This window comes from Podarcis muralis, chromosome 9 (assembly GCF_964188315.1).
Source record: "Podarcis muralis chromosome 9, rPodMur119.hap1.1, whole genome shotgun sequence".
Taxonomy (NCBI): Eukaryota; Metazoa; Chordata; class Lepidosauria; order Squamata; family Lacertidae; genus Podarcis; species Podarcis muralis.
The window spans coordinates 16436728-16452762 of NC_135663.1; the positions used below are offsets into that span (position 1 = coordinate 16436728).

Genomic DNA, 16035 nt, shown 5'->3' on the forward strand with positions numbered 1-16035 from the left:
ATGTGGAGGGGGAAGGGGAATATTTAACATAGGGGTTCCACTTTTGGAAGCAGACTACTTTTATTTTGTGCAACTGGTGGTTCCACACTGAAATTTATCTGTAATAAACATGTATATGACTGCAAAATTTGAATTTCACTCCTGGAATCCATCCTACTCTGCTTGAGCAGATTCTGTTGGGATGCTTAAGCCTTTTACCCATCCAACCTCAAGCAAGAGAACAGATATACCACAGACCTTTCCACTTTCAGCTGGCTAGGCTTGGGGCTTTTTCTTTTTTGAGATGGAAAGCCCAGCGAAGGTTGGGCAATTATCTGGATGCTGTGATTTCCCTTCCCCCAGATTTTCTTTCTTAATCTAGCCCCCAGATCTATAAAGCACCAGTTACACAACTGGAGTGACAAAATCAATTAACAATCTACTAAGCTCTTCTGGCTGAGTGGTCATCGCCAATTTGCGGAGAGGGGAATAATTTGGAATTGATTTTTTTCTTGTTCTTTTTTTTTTAATAGTTAAGTTCAGTAAGAGTGCAAAGGTTCTCAGAACTGGGAAACCTATATGGGATGAAATCTTGTTTAAGCTTTACTGAGTGAAACTGATGGAACGAATGGTACCTTAACAGCATGGGAAGCCTCTAAAGTGCATATCCTTCCTGTGTTGCCCTGAGATCATTCAGGAGGGGCTAGCAATGAAGATTCCCCCCACAATGTTATCAACCACGCTGAAGCCACTTCAGAGGCTCTTCCCACCTGCTCTGAAATGAAGGGGCACTCACATTTGCCTCTGAGCTAGAAATTATAACAATTATATACCACCTTTATCCTCAAGGTGGTGTATGTGGTTGTCCTCTTCATTTCACCCTCACAGCAGTCCTGTGAGGTAGGTTAGGCTAAGAGATGGTGAGTGACCCAAGGTCACCCAGTGAGCTTCATGGCTGAGTGGGGATTTGAACCCTGCTCTCCCAGATCCTGGTCTAACACCCTAACCATTACACCACACTGGTTCTCCATGTTAACAAGACAGAGTAAAGAACTAGCAGGTATTTCACCCTCCCAAACAAGTTTCTTGGGGACATTCTGTAGGGAAACACAATGTTTGAGAAACCTATGACAACATTGTCCTGTTGGTTGCTCATATTCAAGACCAAGAGGCATAGCTTCTGCCTAACATGGCAGCGAGCAGACGGTCCTGGCACCACGAATTGCACCATAAATCTCTAGCTGAAAGGAAAAGAATCTGGGGGCTGTGATAAGAACGCTGCAGAGATTCTGGGAGTTGGAAAAGAGTATTGAATATTCAGCACATTTGAAAACTGCCCACCTTTTCCTAGGCTGAGGGAGAAATGGTGAAGATCTGTGACATGGTTTACTAGTGAGACGGAATGGTTTCTAGGAAACTGTCGCCTGTTCTGAGACATCGAAGCAAGGGATGGAGAGATAAGACCTCTGAGAAACTTTGAGATTCAGTTCTGCACCAAGTCACAATGGAAGAAAACAACAGTTGGGAAGTGAAAGAAACAACATCATATATGGACAGAAGGAACCTCTATGGACCTAACAGTTTTCACACACAGGGCAGAATAAAGATAATAGTTTGAGTTCCTCACTTGAAGCTTTATAAATTTGTATCTTATAACATCACGAATGGAGATCATTAATTATGTAGTTGTTGACTAAGGGATTATTATAATAACTGAAATGTAACTGACATAAATTAAGATCATGGAACGCAGTGATATGAGATCAGAAATACACCCAAACCACCATACGGGGAGCCACTTTAACTAAAATGTATTAATTGGAAGTTGATTGGCATTTTGATAATTGTACCATTTGGGAATTAATTGTTATTGTTATAATTTGGCTACTTTGGGGGGTATAGTGGAAAACTAATTTTAAAAAATTATATATATAAAAAATAGTTTTAACAAGGCTGCACAATAATCTTTCGTGCCCTCTCTACATTGCTGCTGAAAATCCAAACCATTTCTCTGCTTCTGTGTTACATGGAAGTATCACCTCTAAGATAAAACATTACAAAATTGCAACCAGGGCGGTGGGGGGGGGGAAGGACAGAAAGAGTAGACCCATTAAGGAGCAAATAACAGTCAAAATCTCACACTTAACAGAAATTCTGGCACCCACTGAAATTTCTTGGGTATTTCTGAAGTCCTTTATACTCCAGTTTGAAGGACCTTTATCGCGTCTGGGATGCCAGAGGTTTCCAGAGCCTTCAAGAACCAGCAGGCCTTTTGGCACACTGTAACCATATATGTACAGATTAACCTTGTCCAACTGGTTTACCCTCCAGATGTTTTGGACCACAACTCCAATCAGCACAGCTGGGGCTGATGGAAGATGTAGTACAAAACATCTGGATGGCCCCAGGTTGGCAAAGGCTAGCATGTGATTGGTACAGGACCCCTAAGGGCTCTTTAGCATGTGAGGCAAAAGGGGTGGATCGTCTTTGGGGTGCCTCCTTTTGGCAGGCGTACTTGGAATACCACCCTAATTGCAAGGGGATATCCTCTTACCACCGCCTCAAAGAGAGTCTATCATTTTAAGAAAACCAGCTCCTTTGACTCTCTCAGCACCAACGCAACCTGATGCAGGTACCTGGGAATATTTGCTACATTAACACACAGTTGTTGAAGTTTTCGTTATCGACATTGTTAAGACCTAGTTGTACGTGAAAGGCGTTTGCAAAGGGTTTGATGCCTCCCTTCTCTTCCGTCTGCAAAAAGCTGCCACACCGTTGGTGCAGTAAATTGGCAATCTCACATTGTGCTTCGTTTTTAAGTGCTTATGTTGTCGTTTGGCAACAGACCGGAGTGGCTTCTAAGTAAACGTAAAAGCTGCACGTGTCGTTTGCAGAGAACAAGACAGCTCAGATGTGATGACTTACTGGGCATACAATACACAGCCGTTACTCTGCCCCCCCCCCACCCACCCCCAATCATTATATCAGAATCTCAAGCATCAAAGCTGAGCTCCTGGGCTTATTTTCTACAGATTTCTGTGCACACACAGAAACAAATGGCTACAAACGGACGCTCGTCGCCTTCCCGACTCTTTCAATCCAACACAGAGGAAGCAGCAGGGCGAACGCAGCAATTGGGGCGCCTGATATTCTGCATCATGGACTGGAAAACACTGTGCTGCCTCCCTTTAAGTTTTCTATTTGAAGACGTATCCGAAGAAACAGATTTCCGGGTCTGGCTGTTTTGGGCCTTAATCAGTTTTTCGTGTTCTCTAATCTGCCTCTGCAAGTGATTCTGGATGGCGACCCCCAACGACTCGGGGTCAAGGGAGGCCCCGTAAACCTCCCAAGTCATGCCCTGCTCGTCCCACACGACATCCCGGACGCGCTTAGACTGCTTCAGGTGCCCTTTGCCCTCCGCAGCAGGTTTTCCTTCCTTCTTCTTCTCGCCCAGCTTTGGCAAGGGCAAAGCGGGAGAGGCTGAAAGATTGCCCTTCTCTCCCTTCTTAGTTCTGTTGCTTTTAGTTCCTAGGCCAGGGCCAGAATTTCTACTCAACCCAGACTCAGCTTCCAGATTCTGAATGCCAAATCCTCCCGCCTCTTTTTCTGGAAGCTTATCCTGCTCAATTTTTGCCGTGGCTGGGGCACACACAGTTGGGGGCGCAGTAGCCACTGCTGGAGTGTTAATCGTCCCCTGTTCCTTCGGACTGAGAGGGACGGATTTCCCTCCCCCCTTTGGTTTGACGTCCATGAGGAGGCTGGCCGGAACCGTCTCCAGACTCCTAACCGTCTCAGTGCGTAGCTGCTCTCTGCAACCGATATTGGGAGTGCCACCAGCGGTGCGGAGAGCCTTGTCTTGTTCAGATATGCTGCAGGAGGCTGGAGGCGTCTGTTGGCTTTCTGCAACAGAGGAGGGTCCAAGGTGCTGAGGTTTGCTATTGATTTCTGGCAGAGCAGAAGGTGGAGGTAGCTTGGTTTCGCTGCGCGCGGGGTGCGGGGAAGCGCTGCCATTGACAGTAATCTGGTCAATCGGTGCTGTCTTCAGCATAACTGAAGCGTCCGGCAACTGCTGGGAAGCATCGCTGCGATGGCTGGCTGCATTTGCTGTTTGTGCTTCTGTCACCTTGGGCGACGTTTCTTGCAAACCGCCAGGGCAGGGATACGTTGCGTCGCCTGACAAAGTCGAGTGGGCTGTATCATGAGTGCCTGCTGTGCCCTCTTGAAGTTTCACAGCCTGAACTGCCAACCCCTCGTCTACTGCAGCTGCTGCCTGGATATGGGCTTCGGTCACGGTGGCAGCAGGCACAGCTGTCTGGACAAGCGCCGCAAAGTCGTCGACGATTTCCGATTGCTCCTTCCCGCCGGCTCCTGTGTAAATAATGTGCAACTGCTCTTGCTTCTGTGTTGCCTGGGGAGGCATGTTTTCCCGTAAGAATGCAGCAAAGATGCTTGGGCTGGTGGACGCTGATCTGCTTTCCATGCTGGCTACGGCCTGCACCCCAGCATCCTGATGGGTCTTGCTTGCCACCTCCCCACCTGCAACCTCCCCACTCTCAGGTTGCGCCATCATGGTCCCTGTGTCCTTGAACTCGGAGGGCTCAGGCCCTTCCTTCTCTGCAGCCTTGTCACCGCATGAAGGCTGTGGTGTGCTCCCAAGGCTGGGTTTGGGGACCATCTCTGGTGCAGTTCTTGAGCCAGACTCGGAGTCTGCCTCCTTTGAGCCCTTTGGCTCCGCATCCAAGCAACCGTGGGCCTTCAGTGCAAGATCAGAGACAGGCTCCAGTTCCTTTGCTGTGTCTGGCACCTGCGTCACTTCGGGACCAATCCTTTCACCCACAATTTCCTTTGTGGTTGGAGCAGCTTGCTGGGCATCTGAAGGAGGAGAAGACCTGCCATGAGCTCTGATCTCTGTGACTCTGCCACCACCACCTCCAGGCAGAGAGCTTGCCTTATCTGCTGCACTGCAAAGTTGCCCTCCAGCACCACTTGGCACAATTTCATTGGCCTCCTGGGTAGCAGGTGCCTTGACTGCAGCATGTTCTTTTGCTGGGTCCTGGCCTTGAGTTCCAGCATCACTACAGCTTTCCCGCTCAGAGTTATTCCCCGGCTCCAGAACTGCTAGGCAGCCTTCTTTGGATGGGCTGGAGGACATTCTTGGTTTCCCAGTGTCATACCCACAGTGCCGTTCGCCCGCTGCAGCATCAGCTTCCACCCCGCAGTTCCCTTCAAGCAGGCGATCTCCAGTGGGTTGCACCTTGGCAGTGAAAGGAAATCCATTACTGTTGCTCTCTATGCTCGCTTGCTTGTACTGGTGTTTAGAGGACTGCAACCTTTTCAGGTCGTTTTCCTCCTCGGAAGCGGTGACCAGTGGACGCTTGGCAGACCTCAGAGGATCTGGTACAGTCCCCATGGGAACACAATGCGTTGCAAGGCTCCCGTCAGCTTCGCCCAGCTTCTGGCTGAGAAGGGCCTAGGCGGAGAGAGGTGCGGCCACAAGCGACTCTTCCTCGCAGCTGGTCTGTTAAAGAGAGACAGAAATATTTACAAATTCAGATATAAAGCAATGAAAATATCCAGTGTAGGCTCTGTACCCAAGCAGGTTCAAGATGGGGGCAGTGGAGGCTGGACCATTAAGCCAAGCAGGGCACTGTGCCATCCACTCACCCTGCCTGCCTCCCCACATGCATCCAGTCCAGGGGGTCCCACTGTCTGCTAGGTTCCTTTTCTTCAAGGGAGGAGGATGGCGGCAAAGATAGAAATAGTTGGCTCTGCTGGCTGCCACTGAACGAGGGGTATTCCTCCAGATAATAATAATAATAATAATAATAATAATAATAATAATAATAATAATAATAATAATAATGTATTTATATCCCGCCCTCCCCAGCCGAAGCCGGGCTCAGAGCAGCTAACAGCAATAAAAGTAACACAGCATTCTAAAATCAATATTCTAAAATCAGTTCAAAATCAAATGGCAACCACTGGGCCAGAGTTTTACGAGGATTGCCGAAGGAGGGGGTCAGACTGTGCCTTGGATGTTTTGGAGTACAACTCCCATAAGTCTAGTCAGCACAGAAAGTGCCAAGGTTGCAAAGTCTGGCTTGAATTTTTACACAGAGATTCACGTGAGCAAACTCAGGTGCCCTTTTCTATTTACTACCTGGAAGAGCCATTCCTGGGGGCCGGGCGCAGGGCTTTACATAAATAAGCAGTGGGTGCTTAACTTTCCCCCTACTTCAAATTAATTACGCCCCCCCCCCGGTTGCTTTTCCCTCCATGAAGTTCTTCATACATGTTTGTAAGGGTAAACACATGTGGAAACCCTGCAAGGAGACAAAGCGGCTTGGAGGGTGGGAAGACTGGAAGCACAAATGCAGAAATGGATGGAGAGAAAAGGAGAAAGCACACCCTCCCCCATGCTGCTTCTCCACACAAAACGGTCCCCTTATGAAGTTGATTTTGGAGGGGGCGAGGGGAGGGGACAGGGAATGTCCAACATAACATGCAGCTGGGCTATCATCAGGTGTTTCCTCCTTTCCATGCTGAGAAAAGATTGAAAGCAACTTTAAGCAGGACATCCGCTTTATGTGGAAATTATCTCAGTCCGGGGGGAAATACAGGATAGGCTCCAAAGAGCTACCACCTGGTTTTGGCGTACTCAAAAGCCTGGCATGCCCAGTGGACTGCTCGTATTTTGATCAGGAGACCCCATGGCCAATCACCATCTGCTTTCGAAAGGCCCCTCAGTCTTGAAAGCAGTTTGCCACACAGCTTGGGAGTTCCAGAAAAAGAAGCCCAAATCTCCACTGGGCTGAACAAGCCTATCCATAATGTACAATCTGGTTCTCAGGCAGTGACCTTGACCACATTTGCAGGAGAGCTTGCCCAACATTTCCCCTCTAGGGTTTTTACTAGGTAATAACGCCTCTGGGAAGAGATTCTTGGCACTGTGATATTAACACACCTCACATTCAGGTTTGGAGGGTTTAGCCTATTGTGTAATCTGCTGTCAGCAATCCACCAGCTCTGCTAAGATTGATTTTGATAAAACGCACAGAGAACAAGAGCCATATTATGCCAGTACAGAAAGGAGCCAGGAGGAGGTTGGACATCCAAGCCAATAAAGCATATCCCACTAACATGCAGGGCTATGTTTTAAGATCCTTTAAAACACACCTAGTTAGAATGCCTACATCAAATACAACTGCAAGAGCTTGAATTAAACCAATTTGCTTCTTGGTTATCGCTGAATATTGCTTCCTTTAGCTGAAGTTCCCAACAATTACAAGATCTTTCTAAGTACGTAAAATTGCTTCACATCTCTTCCCCCTGTAACTTTCAAACTGTGGGAAGGCTTCTAAGGCTGCCCTGGTTAAGGGTGGAGTTCATTGCACTCCAGAAAAACAAATGCCTGAACATTCACTCCCTCCTCCCAGAAGTAATGAATCGCCCCAGGCTCTGGAACAGGCTTTCCCAAACTTAGGTCTCTAGCTGCTTTGGGGGTACAAGTCCCATCTTTCCTGACCACTGGTCCTGATGATGGGAGTTGTAGTCCAACAATAGCTGGACACCCAAGTTTGGGAACGTCTGCTCCAGAACAAGGCCGAGGGACGCCACATGAATGCTCTTTCATGCTAAATTGTTTGCCTTCAGCGGTGTGTCCAAACTTTTTTCAAAGAGGGCCAGATTTGATAAAGTGAAGGGCTGTGAGGGCCAACCAAAGGGCCAACCAATTGTTGACCTTTTTTTCAGGATTGACGTTGTTGAGCTTTTTTATGATTTTACCATATTACCCCAAAGTTGTTGAGCTTTTTATAAGGGTTTTGTTGCCACATGGGCCAGATTTAACCAACCGGTGGGCCACATTAGGCAAACTGTTGGACTCCAACTCCCCTCAGCCTCAGCTAATGGCCAGGAATGATGGGAGTTGTGGGTCTACAGCGTCTGCAGAGCTGTAGGAAACCTGCTACAGTTAATTCCAGTGTCTCAGTGCTAGATGGTCTTGGTCAATGTTAATTTTCCTCTGTTGGCTAAGCATAATGATTTATTTCCTTTAAAAAACAAAACAAAACCATAGTAGTGCTGAATGCAGCCATGTGTTCGGATCTTCAAAGAGGATACTGCGAAAAGCAGAACAGGGAAGGAGCAGCCTGATGGGCAAAATTACACCATGTCACAAAGGGGCATAAAGAAGGAGAGAGAAAAATACAATGAAGTAAAAGCACCTACTCTCAGAAGAATTGCAAGCTGAAAATTTGCAGTGTTTATAGCCCAAGTCAATAACCAGAGGTTTGGGTTTTTTAGAAAGACGGTCAAAGACTGCTTTTCCAAATAGCTGAATTAAAGTGCAAGTGTTACAGCCAAGGCTCTCTAGTTTCATACAAATCCAAGCCCATTCTCATAACTCTTCGTGTACTGACCTATTCATTCAAAAGAACGGCTAGGCAAGGCCATCTGTCAGCAAACAAATGGACAGTTTCTCATACATGGGCTCCAAAAAGAGGAAACCCTTTGTTGAAGCAACTTCCCTTGCAGTCTCCGACAATTTCACTTTTCTTCTGGTGGCTAGGCATAAACACTTCAGGGTTGTGGAAAAGAAGTGCTGTGATGATTTAGTTCCCAAATCTCAGCTGGACTAAAACATATAAAAGCCTGGGGTTTAAAATCTGAACTGCAAGTGCCATAGAAGCAGTTATATAAAGCTATTTCACATTGAAGCAATGTATTAAAAACCTCCCCACGTTACCACCAACATCCACGCGGACTTGTTTCAGGGAGAGGGTAAGAAGAATTTTATACATGGTGAATATACTCAGAGTCCTATAGTGATTTCCTGCTCTTTATTGCAGCTTGTAAAACAGTGATTTTTTTGCCCCCCAAACATCATTTATATACAATATTTACACAATAAGTCCCATCTGATTGGCTGATTCTGCTTCCCTCCTGGAACCTGATTGGTCTTTTCCTGCAGGCCAATCAGTTCTTGCATTCTATGATCCTACCAGCCTAATAGGCTGATTAACTTCCTCCTGGACCCTGATTGGTCTTCTCCTGCAAGCCAATCAGTTGTTGCATTCTAGGATCCTACTTGCCTACTGTTCTAGGATCCAAGCTTAGTACATAACACATGTAAGCTGCTTGTGAGTTCCAAAAGCAGGCCAGGCCAGGTAGGAACTATAACCCTGACTCCTTCAATACTCACACACTAATATCTGCATACTAAGAGTAAATAATACTACAGGAATCGTATGGACTGTGAAAAGGCTGACTAGGGGGGAAAAACACCCTTTAGCAACTAAATTAAAGAATCATAGAATTGTGGAGTTGGAAAGGATGCCAAGAGTCATTTTGTCCAAGCCCCTGCAATGCAGAAATCTCAATGCAAGCATCCATGACAGATGGCCATCCAACCTGTGCTTCAAATCCTCCAAGGAAAGAGAGTCTGCAACCTCCTGAGGGAGACCGTTCCACTGTCTAACAGCTCTTACTGTCAGTTCTTCCTGATGTTTAGTCGGAATCTCCTTTCTTGTAACTTGTAACTCCAGACCAGGAGAAAACAAGTTTGCTCCATCTTCCATGTGACAGCCCTTTAGATATTTGAAGATGGCTATCATATCTTCTCTCGGTCTCACCTTATCCAGGCTATTCTGTGAAGACAATACAGCGGTACCCTGGAAGCTGAATGGAATCCATTCCAGATTCCATGTCTGTTTGAAGTCGTGTTGGACGTTTGGTTGAGTTACAATTCGCCAAGTGGTTTAAAAATCATCCCCTCTTCTCAGAGAACTCTGGAAATTGTAGCTCTGTGAGGGGAGTTGGGGGGGTCTCCTAATGACTCTCAGCCACCTTAACCAATGCAGCTCCCAGAATGCTTTTGGGGAGGCCACAGTTGTTTAAACTGGTATGATACTGCTTAAAATGTATAGCGCAAATGGGGCTAAAGAGATAGGTAAGAGAGAGAGTCTGGGGTTATGAATTTCAGTGGCAAGTCAGGGGAAGCAGAAATAAGTTATAAGAGATATCTATCTATCATCTATCTATCTATCTATCTATCTATCTATCTATCTATCATCTATCATCTATCTATCTATCTATCTATCTATCTATCTATCTATCTATCTATCTATCATCTATATCTATCTATCTATCTATCTATCTATCTATCTATCTATCTATCTATCATCTATCTATCATCTATCTATCTATCTATCTATCATCTATCTATCTATCATCTATCTATCTATCTATCTATCTATCTATCTATCTATCTATCTATCATCTATCTATCTATCTATCATCTATCTATCTATCTATCTATCTATCTATCTATCATCTATCTATCTATCTATCTATCTATCTATCTATCTATCATCTATCTATCTATCTATCATCTATCTATCATCATCATCTATCATATCTCTCTCTCTCTCTCTCTCTCTCTCTCTCTCTCATCTATCTATCAGAATGAGAGAGAGAGATCCTATGACGAGGAACTCCTGGTAAGAACATGGAGTAAGGAACTATTCTGGGTCCTTGAGTGTTTTATATGAAACAGGAATCCTTGTATCTTTCTAAGCTCCTCTTCCTCTTCTTTTTTTTAAAAAGTCATTTGTCTACCATTGATTATCATGGTTTCTGCTGAGCTGTGGAACTCATTGCTGCCAGATCAGGTCAACGAAGGACTGTTGTCTTCCATTCTTTACTAAAGCCTGCTGTGAATTAAATAAAGGTGTTTTCTGTTTAAAAGCAAAAAGCTAAAGCCGTGTGCTGTGAGCATGGAGCATGAATAAGCTTTGCTGCCCTTCCACACTTGAGAGTCCGAGAGCTATTAGCTATTAGCGCTGGTGTGCCACCATTCCTCCTCTGGGGAACAGGGCTGCATTCGCAGTGCCGGCTGGTTGCAAAACGAGTATCATTTATTTATGATACGGCTGTCAGCTTGATTTCTTAAGAGGAAATATGGATGTATTGAGACCTCTGTGCACTGAGACATGCAATCTGGGCTGCAGGTTTGCTTTTCTGAATCAAAGAGGTGGTAGGTGCTGGGTTTGCTTACTGCAAACACCTCCCGCCTCAACAGGAAATGCAGGAGATCCATGGCGGAATTTCTATTTTTACTTATGAGTAAACTGGATCAGAGCAGCAATGTACAGCAAGGCCCCTCCCCCACACTTTTAAGTGAAGACAGAAAGGCACCTCTAGACCAGTGGTTTTTTGTGGTTGTAGTCTGTGACATGTCATTGACACAACAGTAACACATTAGTGATGGATTTATACTGGACCGTCCGCACATCATTCCCCTGTTACGTGATGCTTCTGCAATGTCACTGCATTAATGCCATCTGGAGGAGTGCTCTTGCAGTACACCCAACTTCCCCAGAATATCTACAGTATGAAAGGTTACAGGATTTCAGGGGTCAGCAAACGTTTTCAGTAGGGGGCCTATTTTTCAGGCTACAGAAAGTGTTTAAAAGAACGCACCATTTCTAAGGCGTGTACTCTCCCTTGCCAAAACCCAAGCCTATTTATTGCCCAACGCTGCAAAGAGATTTATTTCTCTTCCCAAGGTGAAAGGCGAGGAGACGTGGCTTGTAAAGGACATACAGTAGTTAAATCAAACAATACCCCAACGAAGTGACGGCTACAAGAGTTATTTAGGAAAAAGTTGTTCTGTAGCTCTGGGTACCCTGGCAGGAACGTTATTTATTGGCCAAACCACGGGCCAATGTTTGCATAATGGCCTTTTGTATGCTTATCTGCACGGTCTTGTTTAATATCTGGACTTAGAGGTTGATCAAAGGCAAAGGCCTGTTAAAATAATTAATGCACTAATTAATAGCTTAAAAATAAAGGGAATAATTATACCAAAAAATGTAAGAAGAGCCCTGGCGGATCGGGCCAAAGGCTCATTCTCACAGTGGCCCACCACATGTCTATGGGAAACCTGCAAACAGAACAACGACAGCAATAATTTTTCGTTCATGATCCTCAGCTGTTGGTAGTCAGAGGCACATTGTCTCTGACAGTGGAGGCAGGCATAGCTGTTGCAGCTAGTAGCCATTAATAGCCTTCGTGACATGCTCCCTCAGTGAAGATAGGAGAAGGGCAACATGACCGTGTCTGAGGAGATTTAACCTTGCTCACAGAGAATTCTGGAATTCACCTTATGTGGTAGCGTATATAATCTTGATATTTGGGTTCCCATGACAACTTATTCCCCAAGAGAGGTATAAATCAAAGTTGAGACACAATGGAAGTGGAAACTGTATTTTATTACCACTTACTCAAAGAGGGATACAGCTTGGCAGCTTCACTCTCAAAGGCACAGCCCTTCTTTTCTGCCCGAAACGCTGTTCCAGGTTTAAACAAGAACTTTACCTGGAATTATCCACCACAGAAATGTTTCTGTTACACCTATCTCCCCCAGGGATGGCTAGCTGCTTCACTCTTCCCGTAAAAGCACCTTTAGACCCTTTCTGAGGAAATTAAACAGGTTTATCCTGCCTGACAAACCCCTAAGAATGCCTAGCTATTTCCGTAGCCAGACCCTATATCTCCATTAAACTGTCAAAATTCTCTCCTTATTGGTCATTTCTCCTCCCTGCCATGACTGGGACTGATACCCGGCCTTCAGAACTGTGGTGGTTACTGAATTTGTGGTTGTATTTTAATCTGTATTTACTATTACTTTTTTTTTTGTAAACAACAACAACTGGTTCAAAATTTAGATTATCGAATTGTTTTCTAAAGTTGTAAACCACCTTGGGTTGGCATGGAAAGTGGCATATAAAGGCTCAAAAATAAAAAAATAAAATGCATTAGTTTTAATATATTTTAAATGACTTGATATGGAGTATCTCCTACAAGGTCTCTCAAGCCCTGTGCTCCAGTAGCACTTTGGGGACCGACTGGATTTCTGCTACCTGCACTCACTGTGCCTAACTATGGGGGCCACGCTCAACCATCACATGCTCAATGGGTTACAACGCCAAAGGGGAAAAAACAGGACCTCCATGCCAGAGAGACCATATGAGTCAGAGCAGACAAGAAATATCCATACAAAAGTGGTACCTACCCACCGACTTGAAATGAATATTTCAAGACCAGGATTGCACTACAGCTGTCTGCCTGAAGATTTCTGACAAAAACAAACAAGTTTCATTGGCATGCTGTGTGCATTTCATGCTAGAAAACACAGGAGAAAGAAATCCCAGAACTTCTTTAAAAATCCCTAATTCAGCAACCTATCTAAATTATGGGGACGCGGGTGGCGCTGTGGGTAAAACCTCAGTGCCTAGGACTTGCCAGCTGTCAGGTCGGCGGTTGGAATCCCCGCGGTGGGGTGCGCTCCCGTTGCTCGGTCCCGGCGCCTGCCAACCTAGCAGTTCGAAAGCACCCCCGGGTGCAAGTAGATAAATAGGGACCGCTTACTAGCGGGAAGGTAAACGGCATTTCCGTGTGCTGTGCTGGCTCGCCAGATGCAGCTTGTCACGCTGGCCATGTGACCCGGAAGTGTCTCTGGACAGCGCTGGCCCCCGGCCTCTTGAGTGAGATGGGCGCACAACCCTAGAGTCGGACACGACTGGCCCATACGGGCAGGGGTACCTTTACCTTTACCTATCTAAATTATGTGAATGACTTTGGTTTGTCAGCAACCTTTTTCAGCCGTGGGCCAGTCCACCGTCCCTCAGACTATGTGGTGGGCCGAACTATATTTTTTTGGGGGGGGAATGAATGAATTCCTATGTCCCCACAAATAACCCAGAGATGCGTTTTAAATAAAAGGACACATTCTACTCATGTAAAAACACGCTGATTCCTGGACCGTCCGTGGGCCGGATTGATAAGGCGATTGGGCCACATCCTGCCCACGGGCCTTAGGTTGCCTACCGCTGCCCTAGACTACCCCATCCAACTGTTAAGCTCATTTTTCACCTTCCCAACCTCATTTCAAAAGCCCCACCTTGCACCTGTTTTTCATGTTCACCTCATGGCCATGCTTTCCTCCTTCCTTTTGTGCAACTGCCCTTGCGCAAAAACGAACCCCGTGGGCAGCCCCCTGCAGCTTCCTTCTCCCACACATTGAAACTGCTATGCACCCTTCCCACATTCCACCTAATTATGAAACCAGCGTTCCCTTCTGCTCATAAAGGTAAAGGTACCCCTGCCCATACGGGCCAGTCGTGTCCGACTCTAGGGTTGTGCGCCCATCTCACTCTATAGGCCGGGGGCCAGCGCTGTCCGGAGACACTTCCGGGTCACGTGGCCAGCGTGACGAAGCTGCTCTGGCAAGCCAGCACCAGCACAGCGCACAGAAACGCCGTTTACCTTCCTGCTATAAAGCGGTACCTATTTATCTACTTGCACTTAAGGGTGCTTTCGAACTGCTAGGTGGGCAGGAGCTGGGACCGAAAGACAGGAGCTCACCCCGCTGCGGGGATTCGAACCACCGACCATGCAATCGGCAAGCCCTAGGCACTGAGGTTTTACCCACAGCGCCACCCGCGTCTGCTCATAATAAGCCACAATTAATTTTTAAACTTCAGCAAAGAACGTTGAAGGCCTTCTACACAGCAAACCCTGAGGCTCGCTGATAACGGAAGCTTGGATAACAACATTGGTCTTCCGTTAATTGTAGGCTAATAGATGCCGTTTTCTGTGTCAGGGCAAGTGCTTCCTTGAGGCAAGAGATCTAGATTGTATAAAACTTAAGTTAAGAACCAGTTAATTGGGTGGGAGAGGGTGGGGGAAGGATAGAGGAAACTGTCTGGAAAAACCTTTCGTCACAGTTCTATATAAAAGTAGGGCAAAAGGAGGGTGATGGGACCCAGAGAGAAGGGAACACGAACTACTTTGGATAGGCACTGAAATAAGCGTAACTGCACTGCCATGATCAGAGATAGGCACAATGTTCTGATATTTGTCTTGTTTGCTGCTGAAGAGAGGAGGGATTTCCTGGAGAGTGGCTTATCTTTGTTTCAAACTTCAGGTGCTATTATAACCAATCCTGGTCTGATCAGGCCTACTGAAGGCAGAGTCTCTCTCTCTCTCTCTCTCGAATCCTTCAAGCATTTCTTCCGTGTGCATAATGAATGGCCGAGCACAATTCAAAGTGTTGGTGCTGACCTTTAAAGCCCTAAACGGCCTTGGTCCTGTATACCTGAAGGAGCGCCTCCACCCCCATCGTTCAGCCCGGACACTGAGGTCATGCGCCGAGGGCCTTCTGGCAGTTCCCTCATTGCGAGAAGTGAGGTTACAGGGAACCAGACAGAGGGCCTTCTCGGTAGTGGCGCCCACCCTATAGAACACCCTCCCTTCAGATGTGAAGGAAATAAGCAGCTATCTTCTCTTTAAAATATATTTGAAGGCAGCCCTGTTTAGGGAAGTTTTTAATATTTAATGCTGTATTGTTTTTAACACTTGATTGGAAGCCGCCCAGAGTGGCTGGGGAAACTCAGCCAGATGGGCAGGGTATAAATAATAAATTATTATTATTATTATTATTATTATTATTATTATTATTATTATTATTATTATTATTATTGCACCTGCTGGTCTTGGCCCTCCTCGACCTCCAGGTTTTCAACGGAAGCATGTGAAAGAGGTGTGTGGAATCTGTACAAGCGCAGCAGTGTGAAAAGCATGTGCACCCGTGGATGTGAAATCCTGTCATGCAATCGCCAACCCTGCAGATTAGAGGATTCTGCTCAATGCATGGAGGGTGGGAGCGAATATATCAGGATAAGTTGTGTTCCTGCCCTGTCTTTGCTTTCAAGGAGTGGGCTAACCTCACCTTCCAAATTCATATTTGCCTACAGTTTCCATTTTGATTCTTGTTTTTCCCCCCTTGGCGAGTCTAATAAAATCATAACTCATTTGCTCTGATTAGTGTGAGAGAAGCTCACACAAATGAATAAAGAAACACAGTAACGGACCAGTAAAAAGTCCCTTACTGCTCTATTTTTGCTAAATAATGTTGCAATCAAAAGGCACTGGGTCAAAATTAAAAATCATTAGGAAAGAGATGCCATTCTCAAAGGTTAATGCTCCATGCAG

The 16035-nt window shown here is 45.9% G+C and overlaps 1 protein-coding gene across 1 annotated transcript in view; it reads right to left on the minus strand.

Annotated features, from left to right (window-relative positions):
* Positions 1-2040: 2040 nt before the first annotated feature.
* The window catches only part of GPRIN3 (GPRIN family member 3), a 40268-nt gene continuing 26273 nt past the window's right edge, over positions 2041-16035 (minus strand). Inside the window, exon 2 of the mRNA XM_028743822.2 lies at positions 2041-5497. Within this exon, the coding sequence (XP_028599655.2) occupies positions 3074-5389 (2316 nt within the window). The 5' untranslated portion in view covers positions 5390-5497 and the 3' untranslated portion in view covers positions 2041-3073. The remainder of the gene's footprint in view (positions 5498-16035) is intronic.